Source organism: Girardinichthys multiradiatus, chromosome 11 (assembly GCF_021462225.1).
Source record: "Girardinichthys multiradiatus isolate DD_20200921_A chromosome 11, DD_fGirMul_XY1, whole genome shotgun sequence".
Taxonomy (NCBI): Eukaryota; Metazoa; Chordata; class Actinopteri; order Cyprinodontiformes; family Goodeidae; genus Girardinichthys; species Girardinichthys multiradiatus.
In genome coordinates, this window is record NC_061804.1 from 42,410,422 (window position 1) to 42,433,173 (window position 22,752).

Sequence of the window (22,752 nt, forward strand, 5' to 3'; positions counted from 1 at the left end):
AAACATTATGGCAATCTGTAAGAGAAGCCTCAGTGTAGGGGAGAGCAACGATGCAGGAGATACTTTTAATAAATACCAATTTGTTTTTAGAATGTGGGGAGGGTTGAAGAGGCTGTGTGGTTTGGCTGCAACTCTGATCCATTATTGGAGAAAATGACACCAACAGAGCTTTCTCCAGGGTGGAGATGTGTGTGACATGGAAAATAAATAAGAGCTTATAATTACATATATATCTACCACGGAGTGGGGGAGCTGGGAAGGTGGGAGAGAGTTAGACGAAGATATGGAGGAAGGTTCACTGAAAGAAAGATGTGCAAAATAAAAAAAACAACACATACGTAAGCTAGCATGACAAAGCCCTCTCGCCAGCATGCCTCCAGCTGACCCCAGACACTGATGCTGATGAGACGTTAGAGCTGAAACCCTCCAGGAGATGAAATAGATGAAGGGGATGGGAAGGACTGAGCAATAAGATGAAAAAGGGGAAAGGGCGAGAAGGAAGAGGAGGGTGTAGGGGGTAGATGTAGATGTAATCCTACTGATAAAAGGGTGCTTTTATGTCAGCAATGGCCTGTCTGCAGATACAAAGCAGCAGACTATTTGCACAAGTAAAGAGTGAGATGACACAAGCTCCTGTCCTTTGGAACATCACACAGATAATACAACCATAAGAGTGGATCCTGTTTTTTCCCCATTCTGCTCTGTTGGCCTCAGGAATGTGAGGGTGGAGAACACCAGCAGCTTTCTTGAGTGGAGAATTGCATGAAAGTGAAGATTTAATGCAATTTTGCTTCAGTTCAGTTTAGTTCATTTATATAGCACTAATTCACAACAAATGTCGTCACAATGCACTTTGCAGAAGAAACAGATCCACTTTACAAAGAAAAAAAATGTATTAAATCCATCCAATCACTTAGATTCAACTTCTGCTTTTTTATTTGACCTTTATTATACAGGCTAAATCTTATTGAAAGATAAATTCTCATCTTCAAGAAAATTATGTACATTCTAATTTGATCCTAGCTGTAATCCAGTGACACATCATATCACTAATTTTGCAGCAATCCCACTTTCTGAGAAAGCATGTGGCGACAGTGGAAAGAACCAACTCTCATTTAACAAGCAGAAATGTCCTGGGGAATGTGACAAAGTGTGAGCAGGTATCTGGTGGGATCAACTGCCAGTTTGAGAAGACAAAGTAGGACACACAAAAATGAGTAAGAGGACACAAAGCCACTGGTCCAGGAGTTCTTAAGGAAAAAGTAGCAGTAGCTCTATTAGTAGCTTCATCTAGAAGAGAAACACAGCTAAACAGATAAGATCTGAGCCACTACTACAATCTATGGAGTGATAAATAGAGCACATATACTTAGTGGCAGCAGCTTCTTTCATTACTTTGACATTTTATTTCATTTTTCATATTTTAAATTAGATTTTATTGTGTGAAGCCAATATATATAATTGGATATAATTAAAATCAAATCTCTGTCAAGCTCAGTTGCAATTGCAACGTCTTAATATTAGCTGGATGAAATGGAATGAATTGTTGCTGAACTGTATTTATGTAATTAGATATGAGTTGGATTTTTTTGCCCTTTAATGAATTTCCTTAGATATGGTAAATGGCACTTTTTTAGTCATACTGATCACTCAAAGCACTTCACACCAGAGCTACATTCACCCTATCACTCTTACAAACACTCACACATTCATACACAGGGTATGTGCCATTCCCAGGCCTGAATCCAATCCACAACCTTCAGACTGCAACATCTTCCAACTGAGCCACAGACAATATGGCTTTTACTGTTATTTAATTATATTGAATAAATGCTCTGGTACTCGGACCTGGGCCTGGGGCAGTGCACTGTATAATAGTAGAAAATGTCATAAATCTGTATTTTTATCTATTATAGAACAATTAGAAATAGAATGAGCAGAAATGGGGCACTACTGTTTAATTGTGGGCAGACTGAGGCTTTGTTTTCTTAGCAACTGTCTGGAGTGAATATATATGGAAGTGATTTGATTTTGATCAGTTTATAGTCAGTTTAACTTTTAACAACACAGGTCATCTCAGCGCACTTTACAAAAAAAGCAACAGCTCGAGTTAATCTCCACTGATCCTATCCAGCTCAGTCTAATTTGTTCCATTTAATTTAATTCATTCTATTACAAAACTGAGTCAGATTCAAATTCAGTAATGGTCAATGCAATCCAATACAAAGCCATCTGATAGGTACAAATAAAGCTAAAACGTAAACTAGTAAAACATTTAATTGAGAAACTAAGTAAATTATAACAAACCTTCAACTTTATGCAGAACAGAAAGACAGTGGAGAGTACTGACCTGACAACAGTTAAGAACCTCCGGCAGAACTAAGCTCAGGATGGGTAGTTGGTCAGAACTAAGACAATATTCGGAAACAAAATGTATTTTCTCCTTCTAAGAAATCAGAGAAAGGAGAATGTATCTGGGGTATGGTTTTCAACCACATTTGGGTTTATAATGATACATCACGAGGCCTGAGGCTGACACATGGATTTCAGGGACATAAAAGAAACAAAAACTACTTCTGAAAGTCAGGTAAAAAAATTCATTCCAGAAGAAGTCAGAACATCCTGCTGTGACTGAAAGATACATAGTAATTTAACATATGTAGAAGGGGATGTGTTTCCTGCTCAGTGTCTGAGGGAGACATGAGGCGTAAACCTTCCCCCCGTCTCCTACTGTCTTTCAGCGTCTCTACCCGTTCTGCCTCGCTGAGGACAACTAAACAGCTTCTGATGCCCTGAAGGCCTTGGCTTAATGCTTCACTGTAATGACTTTTTCCACACAGCTGCCTACTGCCACAGTCATCTCTTACTCCATTACTCTGGCTGGCTTCTGCACACCCACTGGAATTCTGCTTCTGATAATACCTGACAAATCTTTCCTGCCAGGTGTCAGTGGCCCACTGGAGCCAACAGGGACGTTATTCTGTGAGATTGTAAAATGAATGCATCAGAGACATCCTGTTTGTGCTAATAATTAGGCAGTCTTTCCTGACAGCATTTTTATCATATATGATACTATTAAGGGTATAATACTGTTGGGAGTTATGATTATTGATTGATTAATCTTGATCAATGATTATAATTAAAAATCATAATTTGACAAAATCAATTTCTTAACCAAAATCCTCATTCATGAATCGAGACCAGAGATGTTTCTGGTGTTGTAATTGTGGCTCAACAACCGTTAAATACTCCGTAATAATAAATAACTATTACCAGAGATGTCACTGTTTAATCGACCGTTTCTGCCGAAACGTGTGGAACTTTAACCTTATCTTGACTGACGAATCACTCTTGTATAAAATAAACACAGAACACCTTCTGTTATCATCTATGTGAACATTTATTAAATCACCGCCTGATACAATCCGTTCTTCCGATTTAATAATCTTCACCTACTCAACATGCAAAGTTCTACATAAAAGGGGTAAAATATCTAACTAAGCAAAATAAAGCAAAACAGCAGTGGGTGTGTATTGAATCAACCAGCAGTTATGGCAAAAATGAGAATAAGACGAAGGGGTGTGGTGGTGAGTGGAGGGTGGAGCGCAGCTCCAACTGTAAGTGTAACTGTTATACACAGTCATAAAACCTCCTCCAACTCCTGAGCAGACAAAGAGTTATAAAACTTTTGGCGGCAAGCTAGCAAGCAGTGAGGTTGAAGACAAAGAAAAATGGGGAATTTCACCATGAGGTTATTTTAGCAGTCCAGTCTCACAGCGCACCTGCGCTGGCTCTCAGGTGTTCAATACCCCACAAAACACGCACAGAGCTGGGAGCGCAGCTGCTTCCAGACATCAACACAGCACATCAAAGTTTCAATAACAAGGTTACATGCACATATCGTTCAGAACACATTAGATTCTGACTAGCGAATCTCATCGCACTAAAACCTCCTACCCTGCCTAGGCTTTCTAAGAAAGAAATAAAATAAAGGATGGGTATTACTTGTTGTCGGCTTTCTTCTGAGCGGGGTCGAGCGAGGAAGGGGGGGGGAGTTGGAAGTTAACTGTGCGTCCACAATTAACTTCAGGAAAAGCGGTCAATCTTCGTCCTCTGGCCTCCTTGGCAAAAAGGAAAAATATGATCTGACCATTAAAGTCGACTTCGGATGAAACACGGTGGCGGTTCGTCTCCTCAAAACTCCGTGTTTTTAGTTACGTGTTAAACTCACGTCTTCGATCGGCAAAGTGAAATTTCTGGCCTTCCTAGTCCAGAAACCTCAGTTATGAAGTGTTTGTTGGCCAATGAGAGAATAAATTAGATCCACTCGGGACTCTTCTCCAGGTGATGCTTCAGATGTTGGTAACCGAACCTGGTCTCCAGCTGAAAAGCGGGGTGTTCAAAATAGAGGCCCTGTTATATAGTGTCTTGTGACGTCAGACTTGGGACGCCTCGTCATATCAGTCGTAGTGTTCGACAGGATATGTCGGAGCGGACTGTCCTGGATACAAAATGGCCGATGCCGTTGGAAAGGCATAGTGACGTCCCGCACCGTGCAAGTAGTCCAATATTCAGCAAACAAGTGGTCCAACAATACAAAATCATAACATGACATTGAGTTCATGAGATGAGATCTTAGCTAAGTTTTAGAAAAAAGTTTAAAATTCATTTTTTTTTGCTTTGTTGTTTTTACACGTTTCTCACACAGTGTAAAGGTTTCACAAATCACAAAGAATCTATGCTAAGAGTAGAACATCCCAGACCACGGCTGACTGGTCCATCTTGCATTTTTTATACTTACATAGATGTTCAAATGCCAAAAGAGCCTAAAAATAAATAAAAATAATTTCCTTTTTGTGTTTCTAGGAACAGAAAAAAGAATTACACCAATCTCAAACTATGTTTTAAAAAATCTCAGTTCAGTTTAGAATTATCCAGTTAAGGATTGATCCGTCCAAGTATTTTAGATTTTCAACTAGCGGTGATTAAATACAATCCATTAAAAAGCCCTTTAGTTGGAACGTGGTGAGTGGAGTATTGGTAGAGCGTGCGACCCATATACAGAGGCCTTAGTCCTCAACCCAGCCGTCCCGGGTTTGAGTCCCAACCCTAGAGACCTGTGCTGCATGTCTTTCCCCTCTCTCCACCCCACTTCCTGCCTACTTTGGAAAATGAACAACAATAAAAGGCTACTAGTGCCATAAAAATTATTACAAATAAAAAAGGCCTTTAGTTTAGCACCTATAGGAAGCTCTGAAGCAAATGGCAATTTTAGATACTCATGATTAGCCAGTTACAGGATTCTCACAGTGATTGCACATCCTTTGCATCTTCTCTGTCACTGTCATAGAGAACCCAAATTGCTGCCAAACAAACAATTTAAAGTGGTGGAGGCTTCTTCAATCCTAATGTAACCAGGCGTTGTCAGCCTGACAACCAGCCTTTTTCAGCCAATTCTGTCAATGAAACAGGACAACTAAAAGACAACTTTCTTGCTTGGAAAGAAGAGTTTCCGAGTTAAATAAAACAGAGTGTAAGGCTTATAGTGTTCATCTTCACATTCCAGGCTCATAATAATAGCTCCCACTTATGTCGCCAGATAAAATCACATGCTGACAGAGAGTGGAAATGGGAAGTATTAGGACTTTTTAATTTCATGGGATCTTTTGGTTTCAAGGCCAGATCAGGAAAAACAAATGCGTTTAAATTTCAAATATGGCAGAGATTACCAATAAGAAGCAAGCTGATGTGAAGATTTTTCTCTTACCTCAGCAGAATTATATAATTGCTCAGGTGCAAGTATGAAAACCATAGTAACTGTGCCAAAGAGCAAGATTTATTTTCTTTTTCTGAAGAGAATGTTGCCAGCTGACACAGCATGGTGTAACATGTGGGTGAAGAGGAGCACTACTCTTCACTACGCTTGGACAGAGGTACTACAGTCACTCAAACACTCTCTCTGGCATCCCATGCAAAGGACCTGAGTTTGCAGGAACTGTATAATAAAACTATGAAAAACGGCCGGAATCCAGAATATAGTAGTACAGTGGTTGCAAGCTAAAAAATAAAACCAAGACATTCAACCAGCACTACAGATAAAACAGAATGATGTGAAAAGCGCATATTACAAAAAAACCTAAAATAAATCTAACACAAAGGGCTTTTATTTAACTGGAGACAGTAGGAGCCTGGAGACCTTCAGGAAAGAGTGGAACATTTCAGATAAACAAAAAAGCTTTTCCGATTTTGTAATGTTGCTAAATTTCATACTGATCTCACATTACACTCTATTGTAAAGTCAATTGTGTATATATGTACATTTAAAAAGGCATTTTTTATTTCCATTATTATATATAAATATATTTAAACAAAAAATAAAATAAAAATCTTCACAGAGAGCAAAGTGTTCCGGAGTCAAATTCCTTGTTTGTCTGTCCAAACCTGGCAATGAAGCTGATTCTGATTTCCAAGAGCAAAACAAAAATTCAAGTACATAACAGGGAGAGGATGGCTTGAAGAAGAAAGTGAGGATCATGTCAGTATCCCTGAAGTTAGATTTGCATCCTGCTTTAGCCCCACCCCCACAGTCCTTTCTCCTCATAAGAATAATTTAACACAGCCTATCTTGTCTAAATCCATGCCCTTAATTCCCATCTGTCTAAAGCTTTATTAACCTCTCTTATCATTTTTTCCTTGTTGAAGGGCAGGTCTGAAGGATATATGGCTGCTGGCTTCTGGCAGCAACATCTGTCAGTGGCACTGTAAGCAAGCTGTGTTCGCTCACAGGAGACGAGGCTTCTGACCAATCAGAGCTCTTAGAAACTTGTCTTTGGTGACTGCGTTCCCGTGTGGGTTAAGGGAAATTTGACAATCTTTGGCCTCAGGAAATCCTTTGAAGACCTATTAGCTAACTGTTGTGACAAGATACAGCATAAGAAGCCAGAGCTGTTTTCCTTTTTCCTTTCTTTTGTTCGGGAAACAGAAAATGTTCTGCCTTCTTCCTGCTCTCCTGAGGCTCGGGGAGGTTAGCTTTGAAATCAAACACGCAGAACCTCAGCTTTGGCGGCATAATGAAGACAATTTAAACTGAGACATCTGTAAAATAAAAATGAGCTCACAATGAGTCATAACAGCGTTTCAGTGAGTTTGATGGTCTTTTTGTTCTATTACAAGCTGTAGTCCTAACTGTGAGGGTTACCGGTTACATCAAGAGTTATTTTATTCATTAATACTTTCACAAATACAGTCAGCTGTTTGTTTCTCTCTGGCTGACTGTATTTGTAATACTGGTTATGGGTGATGGCCATCGTACTAAAACCAGAACATTTTGATCAGGCATGCAAAAATGTCAGTTTGTTTATATTTTTATATATTGTCAGTACGCAGGCAATTGCCCAGCAGTAATACTTCTCAATACTTTTCAGAATTACTATTCTTTCTTATATCTTATGAAGGGTTGAGGAACCCACCAAATTTACTGCAAAATTCTGACTACCCAACTTAAGGAGTAAATTCACATATTCAGAATGTTAAGTGTTAAATATAAAATTGAATGTAACACAGTGGCAGATTGTTGAACTTAGTTGCATAGTGTTGTATAAATCAAAATTGGCGCAGTCGACTGTTGACTTATAAAATGAATCTTGGTTTTCCTGTTCATTAAATGCAAACCTGAAAACTCACACCTATTTTAGTCTGTAAACACATCAACACACAGCAGGACCTTTCATGCCCATTGTTTGGAGTTTGGTAAAAATCTGATAAAGGTTGACGACATATACTCTGATGGTTTGTTCAATGTTACATTTAATTGCTGAGTTAAAACAAAGTTTACACAAATGAGTTTGTGTGTCTTGTACTGCTTTGAAAGCAAGACTCAATTTCAGACCTGAGAGAAAACCAGCCAGTCAGAGCCAGCCAATAAAAGCCTGACTGATGCTTTTCTGTTTTTCACTTAGCCCTGTAGTTGGACTTAGTTTAGCTCATATATCCTGTCCACATTTACACAAAAAAACATTGAAAGTTAGAACCGTTCCATCATCCTAAGCAACCTTTCAGTCACATTTAGACATCAGTTAATTGTCTTTTCAGTGACGTACCTCACCTGCAGTAGATAGCTCCTTTTGGTCTCTCAGCTTAAAATAAATTATAATAAATTATAATAAATTTTAAAAAGGGAAAAAAACTTGAATCTTGCCACAAGACCTAACAGCTAATCAGAATGGGGACTAGAACAGCAGATTCTTAAAACAACGTCCAGCTCAAAAAGGAAAACTTTAAAATATTTTTAAAGCACCATGACACGTTTCTGACACTAACAGTTTCTCTGCTCTGATATTCTTCACATGTTCTATTTTACAGTTTGTGTTTCACAAGGTCGGGTCGGTGAGCAAGCTAATGTAATTTCATAGCATTTGTAATGCTCAACCAGTATAACTTACATATGTTTCTGCTTTAGTTGTTAAAAAGTGAAATGAGGCTGAAATTTTGACTGAAAAGTGTCCCACTAGGAAGACGTTTTTAATTTGGACCATCCTGTGGCACTCAGAGGTTGGTGTTCCTGACTCTATTTTAGCGTGCTAGCTAACAAAGCAATACTCAATTAAATTAAAAACAACATCTGAGTTGGGCATACGTACCTCCATGATGTTATAAGAGAAAAGTTAGAAGTTACAGAACTCACTGAGATGCAGCTTTAATTCTCTGCTCATTTCTGCTGAAGCTGCGATGCCAGACCTGAACTCACGCCCTGCCACCAGGAGGCTCCCAAATGGAAAAGATGGAGTTGAGACATACAGGGGTTGGACAATGAAACTGAAACACCTGGTTTTAGACCACAATAATTTATTAGTATGGTGTAGGGCCTCCTTTTGCGGCCAATACAGCGTCAATTTGTCTTGGGAATGACATATACAAGTCCTGCACAGTGGTCAGAGGGATTTTAAGCCATTCTTCTTGCAGGATAGTGGCCAGGTCACTACGTGATACTGGTGGAGGAAAACGTTTCCTGACTCGCTCCTCCAAAACACCCCAAAGTGCCTCAATAATATTTAGATCTGGTGACTGTGCAGGCCATGGGAGATGTTCAACTTCACTTTCATGTTCATCAAACCAATCTTTCACCAGTCTTGCTGTGTGTATTGGTGCATTGTCATCCTGATACACGGCACCGCCTTCAGGATACAATGTTTGGACCATTGGATGCACATGGTCCTCAAGAATGGTTCGGTAGTCCTTGGCAGTGACGTGCCCATCTAGCACAAGTATTGGGCCAAGGGAATGCCATGATATGGCAGCCCAAAACATCACTGATCCACCCCCATGCTTCACTCTGGGCATGCAACAGTCTGGGTGGTACGCTTCTTTGGGGCTTCTCCACACAGTAACTCTCCCGGATGTGGGGAAAACAGTAAAGCTGGACTCATCAGAGAACAATACATGTTTCACATCAATGCAATCAATGAAGACTGGCTACCAGGTTGGTCCAATTTAGCCATGAAACCTCCCACACTAAAATGACAGGTGTTTCAGTTTCATTGTCCAACCCCTGGAACTTGGCATGATGAGTTCTGATAGTTAGGGCATGGGACTTTAGTTTGTACTGTTAAGCTTAGAGTAAGGAAGAAGGCATTATAAGCAAGTTAAAAGCGAGGCTACAAAGGTTCCCAACAAATAAACCTGGAAGTTATAGCCAGAGTTTGAGTGGTGTCGACTACTTCAGGCAATATACTGTCTACTCATAACCTCCACACAAAACCCAATTTCAAAAACTCCAAAAGTATCTTTTAAAGAAATGTTGCTCTGTTTAAAAACCTAGGACGGCACGCGGTGTAACGGTAGACCACACACACCTTATGCAGAGAGGCTATAGTCCTTGACACAGAGCTCCTGGGTTTGATTGCCAGAACTTTCCGCACCCCTTATCGCTATGCCCTTTAACCGGCTAATTCATGTGAATAAAGGCAACTTTTCACAAATTCTACAAAATATAAAAACAGAAAAGCTAACGTATTTATTACAACTTTCTTCTGATAAGGAACAGATGGGAAAGGATACTTTTACACCTATAGAATAACAGCAGGCTAAAAGTACTGGAGGATGCCTGCTAAATCAGCCAGACTGGTCTTTAGAACCACCTGACAGACTCACTGTAGCTGGTTTTGCTGTAAACAGTCATTAGCCAGTGTGAAGCCACAGTCTGATTATCGTAGTGAAGCCTGAATTAGGAGGAGGCTGTGAGGCTGACTCTGCAGTGTGTATTGTTTGTGCTTCAGCAGCACGTCATCATTACAACTTGAGACAGGCCCTGCAGAACCCAAGAGAGAATCTCTATAAATAAACTATAAATCTTCTATTTATTTATTCACATAGTGGCTTGGTGAGGCTCAGTGTCTGGAAAATGCCAAAAGCAAATATTAGCTTTGATTAACTTTTTATTACCCATACACATAACAATACTCAAAAGGAGACCTGTTCACAGAAGATCAGAATCCATATTTACAGGCAACCTGAAAACTGTCAACACCTACAAACAGCCTTTCTGTCCATGTGTAGACTAGTTTCGCCTTCTCTTCAGGGCAAGATCAAGGGGTAAAAGACCAATTAAAAAAACAAATATGAAGCAAAGAAGTCTGCGCGTCTGTGCCTTTAAGAGTCTTGAGGCCAGGGATGACAGTTGGGAAAGTCGCACAGTGCTATTCTCATGACCCCAGAGAGGACGCCTTCTTCTTTCTGAGTCCATGGATGGAGACAAGAAGTCACAGAGGGCAGTCACCATTCAGTTCGTACTATTGCTGTCAACATGCAGCTCTATGGTTACCTGCACAAAATCTTTAGAGTGCTGTTTTTAGTGTTAATGTTCATTCTTCCATGCAAGTGTCAGCCTCACATCAGCGCAAACAGCTTGTCAGATGTCAAACAGAACTTTCCCACAGTTTACCTCATCCCCTGTTGGGCCTAAAAATATGAATGTTTGTATACTTAAATATAGAAGCAAGTCAGTGAATGTGGGGCAACCAATCAAACACCAGATGAATGGGCTGAACTTTAAAAGTCAAAGCAGCCTTTAAAGAGAACGCTAAACAGCGCTCTACATAATTTAATCACTGCATTAATCCTGTAAATGCAACTTTAATTAAGGTGATAGAATTAGATCAAGATGGAGTTATGAACCCTAGTATATAGTATATAGTAGCTATTGAATATAAATGAGTTTTACAACTCAATGCATCAGAAAAAAAGTTCTGGTTGAACCAACTCCCTAAAGAGCAATTTATAAAGATATATGATACACCAAGAAATTGACTGGTGTCTGGAATTGGTTGATTGTACTTTGATTGGCTGTGGCAGGTTGGTTTGAAATGAATATATGGCATGTTTGCTGATCATTTACAGATTAATAAACACTCCATGTAGAGGAAAATAGTAACACTCTTCTGTGTGGATGCAGCTACATAGTGAAGAAGAACTCAAAGTTAGTGATTAGTGAGGTGTTTGTTAGACAGTACCAGAAGGGCAATTGGTCCGTAGCTTACCAACACTCAAACATAGGTCCTCGAATACTTAGAAACTTCTTAACAGGATGTCAAGGCATGAGGAGTCAGCCAATAAGGTCCACAGATACTGAGGACATGACCTTTAAAAGTAAATGGTAAACAAAGGGCAAATAAAACAGTAAAAATGACATCTGAAGAAGAGAAGATAAGATAAGATAGACATTATTGTTCTCATGACGGAGAAATTAACTTGTTGCAGCAGCTCTTCGTAACACACAAGTATGGTGCAGATAGTTCTAAAAACTGTGCAATCAAAGAAGAACAAGGTAGATGTGCAAAAACAAGTAGTAATACTAGAATAAAATCAAATAAAAATAACATAAAATTACTTACAGTGGCTTGTAAAAGTATTCGTACCCCTTGAACCTTTCCACATACTGTCACATTACAACCACAAACATAAATAAATTTTATTGGAATTTTGTGTGAAAGACCAACACAAAGTGTTATACAATTGTGAAGTGGAAAGAAAATCATACATGATGTGCAACCAATTGCCTTCAGAAGCTGCCAGATGATTGCTAATGACTAAACAGAGTCCACCTGTGTATAATCTAATCTAAGTACAAATACAGCTGCTCTGTTACAGCCTCAGAGGTTGGTTAAGAGAATATTGGGGAGCAAACAGCATCATGTAGTCCAAAGAACACAACAGACAAGTCAGGGATAAAGTTGTGGAGAACTTTGGAGCAGGTTTAGACTATAAAAAGATTTCCCAAGCTTTGAACATCTGACGGAGCACTGTTCAATCCATCATCTGGAAATGGAAAGAGTAAGGCACAACTGTAAACCTACCAAGACAAGCCCGTCCACCTAAACTTACAAGCCAAACAAGGAGAGCACTGATCAGAGAAGCAGCCAAGAGGCCCATGGTGACTGGATGAACTGCAAAGATCCACAGTTCAGGTGGGGGAAAAATGACATTAGAAAACTTTAGCCTTGTTAGCAAGTGTATTCTCTGCTGTCCCAATTTTCCAATGGACTCAGTACTGACGTTAATCTCAGCCAGAGATTACGGACTGTCCTGAGATATGTATAACACTGCTCTATTGTCAAGACATCCCATCTGAGGTTCATTGCTGCTGCGTGACAGCGAGAGAGAGTGAGCATTTAGCAGATAAGGCTGAACAGAGTACAGCACAGCAGCTCTAATTTATACTTTTGGGCTTTCAACCTCTCTGTTCATGAACATTCTGAGTTTGGAAATGATGGCAGCCTTTTGGCAAGAATCAAGATTCTCTAAGGAATACACAAGGTGTCAACTGTTTTTGTAATGCTAGCCACTAATTTAGGACAGTTTCAAATGTCAACTCCAGTCAGATGACAATACTCTGAAAGGTGTGTATCTTAGAGACCACAGGAACTCATAAAGCATAAAGAAAAGATGCAAAGAGTAACAGGTGGGATTTATGAAAGAGACACCGTTCTCTGTTTTTACCATCAGATTAAGACTGAACTGGATATAATCTTCCCTCAGGTTCTCAGTAGGTGTAAATATACAGAGTAACAAGAGACGAATTGACATACTTGCACAGACTGAATAGTCTATCTGAAAAGTGCAGGCTTGTACATTTTTGGTATTATGTACTGACACGTAAGACCCCTAGTCCCTCTCCTGAAGTCAAAATTGTACCATTTGCTGGTGACATACACAAACTGCACAGCCCGCAAATAGCTATAATCCAAGCTCAAACTGAAAGGGGCTTTGCTGCACATCCTTTTGATATTATTCTATGGGAAAGGCAATTAAAGATAAGGACATTCCTATTGGTCCAAACAGTCTCCTAAAAGTCTAATTTGCGTAATCTTAGAAGATATTGAAGATGCATTCTGGGATGAAGAGCTATGACTGTAACAATAGTTAGTGAAAAGGAAACACACCATTGCAGTTAGTTGCCATACACAGAGATACAGTGCCTCATTACAATGTTATCTAACTATGGGAAAGGGATCATGGTGCAAAGTGGCTCTTGGAAAATAATATGCTACTAGAAATAAGTCTTGCAACACTCTCACTCTCTACTATAAATCCCTGACAGTCACCACAAAACATGAGCACAGACAGTGCACCCAGCTGACCTCCCAATGGGGCCTTTTGAAGCTTGTACAGATTGACCTTGTTGAATAAGTAAAGCTATTTTGGGACCCACCTGGAAAACAAATGAAGATGTTCACTAACCAGATGGTGTCCCAAAATACGAGACTAATTGTACCGTGGTCAATGGGGAGATAAAGCATGGCTGCCATGAATCACTGTGGTTAGATAAGGGACGACTAGCTTCCACATCAGCCTCTAGTCTCATCTAAAGGCCCCTCTAAGACACAGTATTCAGCTTCTGTTTATAAAGGGCTTCTTCTTACTGAGGCTTGCACAAAAGAAACAAATTAACTGAACTAATATAGGTTGTTTCTAGCCTTACTGACCCTTCAAAATGCTTTTACACAAGAGTCACATTCACCCAGCTACTCTTACAACTCTCACTCACTTATTAACCCATATGTAAACTTGTTGGAGGCCTGGGGTTAATTACCTTGCCCAAGGGCATGTCAACACACGGTAGATGAAGCGAGAGTTAAGCTTACAGCCTTCCAGTTGCCAGAGGACTGCTCTTCCCAAAGCTACCCAATATAGTACAAATGATACCTGTGGCTGTTCTACAATGCAGATCTAATGATGTTAACATTACTGAGAGGCTGACAGAAATCAAGTCAAAAGTATTCCCAATCTAAAGAATTCAAGAATGAACACTTGGACTACAACCACACAGAATCAGATATGCAGGAGTCATTTAGTCATCTCTCCAGCTTTACAAAGGCAATCTTTTGTTAAAGGTTTTCACTGAAGAGAGCCTCAAAAAGCAGAGCTACTGTAAACTCAGGGAGAACTCCTGTAATCTCATTGTTCAGACAATAGCCTCTTTCAACACACCTACAGTTCTGAGACGTATTTTTCCTGCATCCAAATCAACTCCAGAGAGGTTTCTGGGTGGCCTGCTGCTGATACACCTCTATGAGTAATGTTTATGAACGTGTATAATTTGTAAACTGTATTAGTTTACATTAAAACCTTGTTATTTACGTTAAACATTTAATCCGGAACACTCTGGGTGAGAGTAAAAAAGAAAGAGACTGTCAGTCTAGTGTGAAATGGCTATTAGGTCATGGATTTCTTGAAGAACTGCATTGACTGATGTATTTTTCCATCACCTCTGTCCCCCCAAGGGTAACTTTGTGTGCCACACCCTGAAGCATGAACTGAACTGAAAGAGTATCTACTGTCAGCATCATCATGTAGCAAACCAAAAAATCTTTAGTGAAAACAACTGCCTAAATAAACAACTTAGTTAGTAATGAGAGTCCACCTGTATGTAATTTCTTCTCAGTATAAATGCATGTGTTCTGTTTCGGGCCTCAGAGGTTTGTTAGAGAACATTAACGAACAAACAGCATCATGAAGACCAGTGAACACAGCAGACAGGTCAGGGAGAAAGCTGTGCAGAAGTCTAAAGCAGAGTTAGGTTATAAAACAATATCACAAGCTCTGAACATCTCATAGAGTTCTGTTCAATCCATCATCTAAACATGGGAAGAAAATAGCAAAGTTGCAGACATACCAAGACATGGCTGTCCCCCTAAACTCACAGGCTCAGAAAAGAGCATTAATGGAAGAGAAGCAGCAAAGAGGCCGTGATAACTCTGGAGGAGCTAAAGCGATCCACAGCTCAGATGAGAGAAACTGTTTCCAGGACAGCTATTACTCATTCACTCAACCAATCTGACCTTAATGCTAGAGTGGCAAAAGCCTAACCATTGTTGAAGGACAGCCAGAAGAAGTCCTGTCGGAGGTTTGCCAGAAGCCTTGAAGCAGAAGATGCCAACATGTTGAAGAAGATCCCCTGATCACATGAGACCAATATTGAACTTTTTGAACCACATGCAAAACAGTGTGTAACCAAAAACTAACACTGCATTTCAACCTGTACACACAAACCCCAAAATGATGTGTTAATTTCACTATTTTATCTTGTTTGACTCCTCCCCTTGGTGAAACATAGTGAAGGCAGCATTCTGCAGTGAGAATTCATTCTTCAACAGGTATAAAATTAGAGGTTAAGGTTGATGGGAAGATGAATGGAGCTAAACACAGGGCAATCCTGAAAATAAACCTGTTAGAGCCTGCAGAAGACCTGAGACTAGGACGGAGCTTTATTTTCCATCAGGATGACGCCCCTAAACATACAGTCAGAGCTACAATGGAAGGGTTTAGATCAAGCATGTTCATGAGTTAGATTGGCCATGTCAAAGTCCAGACCTAAATCTAATTGGGAATCTGTGTCAAAAAACGTAATGTTCACAAAGAGTCTCTATCCACTCTGAAGCTTAAGCTATTTAAGAAAAAAAATTCAGTCTGTAGATGTTCAAAGCTGGTAGACACACGCTCCAAAAGACTTGGACCTGAGGCCAGCTTATTTTAGCAGTTAGAATAAGGAACATATTAAGACCAGTGCTTGTTGAACCTAACATACAGTAATGAAATTAGCTGACCCCGAACATAACTTCAGTGATAATCCTGATGGGTTTGTGAGACTGAGAAACAGTGTTAAGTATTAGACTGAAAAAGTTCATTTAAAAAGGTGAACACACTGAGTTAATCATAAAGAATAACAATGAATTAAACAGAAGGCAGTACTAAAGCTCAGAGCTGGACCACAGTGGTAAACCACAGTCGGGATCAAATATGTACACGTGTGTCACCTGCTCTTACTTGGACCAATTATTTTGGAATTTGTTTAAGGTGGTTTAATATTGTTGTTGAAGTACAGACTACTGTACTTTTCAATTACAGCAATTCCCTCAATAATTTATTCACCCCAAGATAAAAAAAAAATACACAGATCATTATCAGACAGGAAACTAAAAGATCAAATCCTTTGTATTTTGGGCGCAGTGGTTAATCTGTAGAAACAACACACTATACAAAGGCTATAGTATGGGATAAGATAACTGTAAAAAAAAAACGTATGCATAGGTGTCTAATTTTGTATATGTAAGTAAAACATGAATAAATTTAAAATTTAGATTTGTGCCTTGTTGTCAAAGTTACAACTTTGTAACAATACAATTAGAAATCACGAATTTACGAGTATGAATCTAAAACCACTAAAGTGAAGCTGTTACACTTCTTACCAATTGGTGGCAGTAATGCACCTGGAATTTTTTCGCCAACCCCCGTTAAACAAGAAGAAGAGGAAGCAGGTCTTGTGTTGTTCCCCTGCGAAGATCTGTTCCCCCTGTGCCAGGAGCAACACGGGGAATAAAATAATAAATAAACTTGGTCTTGTGGGTCTTACTGTTTTTATTCCTCTCATAATGTATAATAGGTCCTGTGAATTTGGAGACATTTGCTCTTTATTCGCCAAAGTCACAGAATATTTCAGATGGCTGAAATATCAGGTCTACCCCCGCACCCCCTCATTACTTTAGCAAATGAAGAGCAAATGTCTTTAAAATTCACAAGTATAGTTGTGTATGATGTGAGGAATAAAAGACCCAACACATTTGTTACCATGGGGTAACAAAAGGTTACAGGGTGTGAGCTGACATATTCTGTTCCCCTTTGATGTTTCTAAAACATTTATTTTTCTCTTTTCAGTGGAAATATATTCTCATACGTCACAGGGACAGTGTGTTTGATAGCAGAATATGTAAGGTACTTAAATAATACATCTTCTATAGCTGATTATTTTAGAAAAAAACACAACAGATTTTATCGACCAAAAATTAGCTCCTAGAAATATCTTGTGTTATATTTTACATTAGAACCCATTTTACCAGAATAATAAGCTGCACTCTCATCTTTTCAGGAAGCCTCATTTTTCCTGTCCAGCAGAGTGAGCTTCCATGTTTTAATATCCATAATAAAAGATTATAATTAAACCCAAGGTTTTGGAAAACAGTGTTTGGCGTCTGACTGATATCCGTCAGGTTAAACTGAACATGACACAAGTTGGAAAAGACTTTGTTTCTCTCGATGACAAAATAAAACCAACAAAAAAAAAACCAACATAAAACTGGGTTAAAAAAAAACATGACACTGGGGAACAGATCTTAGCAGGGGAACAGCACAAGACCCGCTTCTTCTTCTTTAACGGGGTTGGTGAACAACTTCTAGATGCATTACCACCACCAACTGGTAAGGTTGGTGGTGGTAATCATCTTCATCAGGGGTTTTATGGTGCGTTCAGAATGAACGCGATTTAAGCGTCAAAAAGGCATCCAACACCTCAAGTTGGATGCTTGTGCACTTTGAAGTCAGATGCGCTAGACACGCATCAAAAACGCTCCAGAAGCGCGTCTGAGCAAAGTGTGGACAGACGCGCGTTGCAAGGAGCCACCCTTGGTTATTTTCCTTTGTCATTCTCTTGTGCAATGGCAGACGCAATTGAAAGAGTGGCTTGGCTTTATTTGCTGAATAATGACAGGACAGGCACAAACCATGACAATAATGCCCCTTTTCCACTGGTTTTAGGCGCTGCGGCTCCTCTCCACTCAGGTGGGGGGTGGCAGGAGAAGCAGCTAGGAGAGACGTTGCTCTTTGGACTGGTGAAGCTCCAGAGTTTGCCTGAAGAAATTCCAATTTTATGAGGAAGTTTTTGTTTCAGCCATGGCAACAATAAGGACATGGACTTTAAAGCACAAGACTGCAGACTTTTGACCGCGGTAAAGTTAGTTTTAGGTTGGATATTCGTGCTCTGCAGACTTCCTCCGGTTTAGTCCGATGCAGGCAGTCTGATTACAGGCAACTGCTCCCCCCTCCTGCAGACGCTGGCTCACGGTTAAGGACCGTCAATAAATGTCAGAACCAAACACGCTGTTTCATGGTCATGGTGGTATTGTTTTGTGTGTTTTGTGGGAAATGTTTGTGCGTCCGAACAGCTGATTTTATGTGTGATCAGCTGGTTTAGAATGTTTTTTACATACATTGCTCCACATGCGTGTTATTGAGAGAGCTGATGTGTCCTTTTCTCTTCAGCCTTCATGCATGGTTTATGATGTGTAAATAGTAAAACGGTCCTTCCCTCTCATGATAAAATATGTCACTACGTCACAAAACTGAGCTTCTCTGATTGGTTGACGCGCTGCGCCGCAGGACCTCTCAACGCCCCAAGACGTAGATCCACCATAGACTTTGCGTGAAAACCAGACACACCCGACGCTCAAATTACGTTCAGTCTGAACTCACCATTAGATTGGTACTCGTAAATTTGTGATTTGTCTCATTGTCAAATTTATGTATAAGTTGACAACAAGGCATAAAAATACAAATCCTAAATTTATTCATGTTTATTTACTTACATTTACAAAATTAGACACCTACGCATGCAATTTTTAACAGGTGTCTTCCCCAATGCTTTAGTCCTTGACAGCTTTACCGGGTTCAGTTCCCAACCCGAGCCATTTACCCGAGTCTTCCCTCTCTCTCTCTGCCCTCCTTCCTGTCAAGCTACTAATGAATAAAAATCAATCCCAAATATATGAACAAGTACCTCTGAAAGCAATCCTGCAGCAGAGACAAATTCATAAAGTGTACAGTGAAAAGCCTTTGGTCTCCAACAAAGCCTTGAACTCAGCATCATAGAATTAAACAAGTTAGAAGTCCCAGCTTTATGGCAACTTCTGCAAAGACATCTGGACCAACAAGTTTTATTTAAAAAACTGCCTGTAAATGAATACCCTAAAACCAATAATATATGGGTTTTTCTCCTGACACAATGAGAGAAGTTAATTAATAAACTATTTAAAGCACAACTTTCTTTGCAAGTACAACTGAAGTTATAAAATCATACAATTTAGGTAAACATGGAGAAATGCTATTGTAGACCAGGACACAACAGTGTGTTTACACTGCATTACAAAATAATTTGATACCCTTTGCACTACAAACGGTATGCATTACATTCTGTCATATTCCTACCAGACTTTAATGTATTTTATTGGGATTATATGGGATAGACAACAGCCATTAATTAAATCCAGTGCATCCAACAATTTTCCCAACTTACCTGTGTGTAATTCAATCTCAGTATAAACCCAGCTGTTCTATGAGACCTCAGATGTTTGTTAGAGAACATCAGAGAACAAACAGTATCATGAAGACCAAGGAATACAGCAGACAGATCAGGGCACAGAGCTCTGTTCTATCCATCATCTGAACATGGAAACCAACTGCAGACCTACTAAGACATAACATATTAGTCCTGCTCTGTGCCAAGACTTGATGTTTGCTATTCCCAGATGCTCTCCATCCAATCTGACTTAGGCTGAGATGTTTCGCAAAGGAAAATGGACGAACTACTGAAGACATGCAGCTGTAACTGCATTGAAAAGTACTGATTCAGCAAGCTGAACACAAGTGCTCACCGCACTTTCAGATTTTTATTTACAAAACTTTATTTAGCCACACTTGTGTGTTTTTCTATAACATAAAATCCCCCAAAACCAGATTAAAGTTTTTTTTGGCCGTAATGAGACAAAATGCGACAAAGTTCAAAGGACATCTCCTCCGCCAGGTTTCAACATAACTTAGCTCAAACTAACTTCTTATCAAACTAAACCACTAACCAAGAGCTTTTTTGTTAGTGGGGGATGTTTGTTCCCTTCCTGCTCCATGTTCAGTCCCATCAGGGACTCCAGGAGCATGTTTTCCTCTTACCACTGCCTGCTATTCATAACCATTTCCTGCCTGTATCTTGACTGCTCAGTATTTTTCAGGATACACCTGCAGACCCGTCAATGGTGAGCGCTGGGTTTTATTGTCCACTGACACTCATTCACAGCCTGCAATTAAAACTCCAGACTAGTCAGTAGATGATACCAGAGAGCTGCCCTAAACTACAGTGTGTCTGGGTGCTAAAACGGAACTGTTTGTCATGTTTTATTCTTCCCCCAGGGAGGAACAAGCAAGCCTGAGGTTGCCTGTGTCAGCTCATGAGATTGTTTTGGCAACAACGCTGAGAACCAGACTCCAAGCAGAAGAGAAGCAGTGTTCATGCATCACAGGGTGTGTAAAAGTCACCAACCTGTCTCTGGAGCTTACAGATACGCACCTGAAGCAGCTCTAACTTAAAGAGATATATCCTCTTTTTCTATGATGATAGTAGGACACCTCGGACAGAAGGCTTTAAGTATTCCTACAACGTAATCTCTGTTGGTGACAGATCTAAAGCATTTCCTTGCTTCCCAGGTTCTCGATGGAAAATCATTTGAGTGATCTTTCACACAAATCTCTTGCAGAGAAATAAAACTGTACCACATTCTGAACGATGCTGTAAAACATTCCTTATAAAGGGGTTAGGGTTAGCACAGAAGGTCGGAGCGTCATTGCAGGATTTTACAAATACTTATGCAACTCTGATGTGCCCCAATTGCAGCACCGAAGACTCGGAAGGACCAGAAGTAGGATGCACGTACAGCACAGTTACCAGGGAAAGTAGTAGTTTAATGCAATGTTGGAGCGAGAGGGACGGCTGAGCCAATGTTGGAGCAGATATAGGGGATTACTCTTCCCTGGGAGACATAATCATGTGTAACACACTTGTTTTAAATCCAGGGGAAAACAAACAGGTGTTTCAGCCTTAAATCCCAGCCCTCTCCTGGCTCACACCAGGCTCCAGAAAAACAGACCTGTCAGTTATTTGCTGCTTATCTGCTCCCATCAGAGGAATCGCAGCCTGTTTGTGATGGAAAGGGAGATCTGTCCAAGTTTGCTTTCTGCTAAAAGAAACAGACTTATTGTTTTACTGGTTATGCTAATCCAGCGGATTAAAATGTGGTTTAGCTGTCAAAGAGAGCGCTCAGTGAAAGTCACCTTGGGAAACATCAGCAGAACAGTTCCACAGATCCATGATTGGTATTATTTTTAAGAATTTCACACTTTTTATATAAGAAATTTGAGAAAGAAAAAATGCCAGAAAAAAAAGACGAAACGTAAAAAAAAAGATCCTCCACACTAACCTGAGAGCCCCAGGAGAAAGGAGAGCGAAGTAAGTTTCCTGGAAGTAGAGCAGATCTTCATGATGCAGTCTCCTATCACTGTCCTGATGTCTCTCAGCTGATTTCACCTCAGAGCTCCTCAGATCTATCAGTCCTCCAGGCTCAGCCAGAGACACGTAAGGAACACTTGAGGTGAGGACGTGGGAAAGCCGTCTGATGTCTCCACAGCAGGGGTTCTAAAAGAAGCTGGCACGAAGAAAGTCAAATGAATACTGGATCACCACCTCAAACACTGACTGTCCTCCGCGACTCTTCACGGTAAATGCCTCCTTCCGGCTGTTCGAGCGAGAACAACTCTGGAAGTTGTCACTCAGTCCCTTCATGAGAGGGAGGGTGGGACTAGAGGGAGAGACCCGGTCCGGGAAAAGGAGCCGATCTACCTTTTGCGAGTCAGTCCTACTGCTGGCCTCCGTGTCCGAACAACTTCCTCTGTCCACCTTCCAAAATAAAGCATCTCCCTTATAAACAGTCACTAAAAGGCGCCACCTAAAGACGATGCTTTTATTCTGACATGAAAATGACCCACATCCGCCCCTCTGGTTGTAATGTAGCAGCAATTGACGAGTCGCACCTGTTCTGTGGTAACGCGCCAAGAACAGGTGTAAAAGACATCTTTCAGTGATAAATGGGCAGTTTTAAATAAAATCATTAAACAGTAATCACTGTTCATCAGAACGAACCCGGCAAGTTCTAACAAGCCCAACAGACAGGACTTTAACAAATATTAAAAGGTCATAAAAGTTGTGCAGAAGTTAAATAAATTGTAAGTTAAGAAAAGCATGTTCGCGTGGCACATGTTAACACACCACAAAAGCAACAAAAAATTATATAAATTTAAATATTAAATATAACAAAAAATACTGGTTTAGCTGGTTCTGAATAAGAGTATAAAATTACTTACATTTTCAATGTTAAGAAAAAGAATTTAAACTGAATGTCAAACTGTCATAATCACTTATTAGGAAGGAGAAAACAAATCTTTCCTACAACAGCAACCAAGAAAAGATTATCCAATTTTTTTTACATATTTATGGTTCCCCTCAGGTGTAACATTTATTTCCCCTCTGACTTTGACCCAAAAAGGCCAACAGAATAGGAAAGAAAAATGCTACTACTGAAATTCTTGACAGGCATATTTACATGC

General features: G+C 39.9%; 1 protein-coding gene across 1 annotated transcript in view; it reads right to left on the bottom strand.

Annotated features, from left to right (window-relative positions):
* Window positions 1-21,887, bottom strand: part of esama (endothelial cell adhesion molecule a) — a 91,446-nt gene extending 69,559 nt beyond the window's left edge. Inside the window, exon 1 of the mRNA XM_047379996.1 lies at window positions 21,570-21,887. Coding sequence (XP_047235952.1) covers window positions 21,570-21,630 — 61 coding nt within the window. The 5' untranslated portion in view covers window positions 21,631-21,887. The remainder of the gene's footprint in view (window positions 1-21,569) is intronic.
* Between the last annotated feature and the right edge of the window lie 865 nt (window positions 21,888-22,752).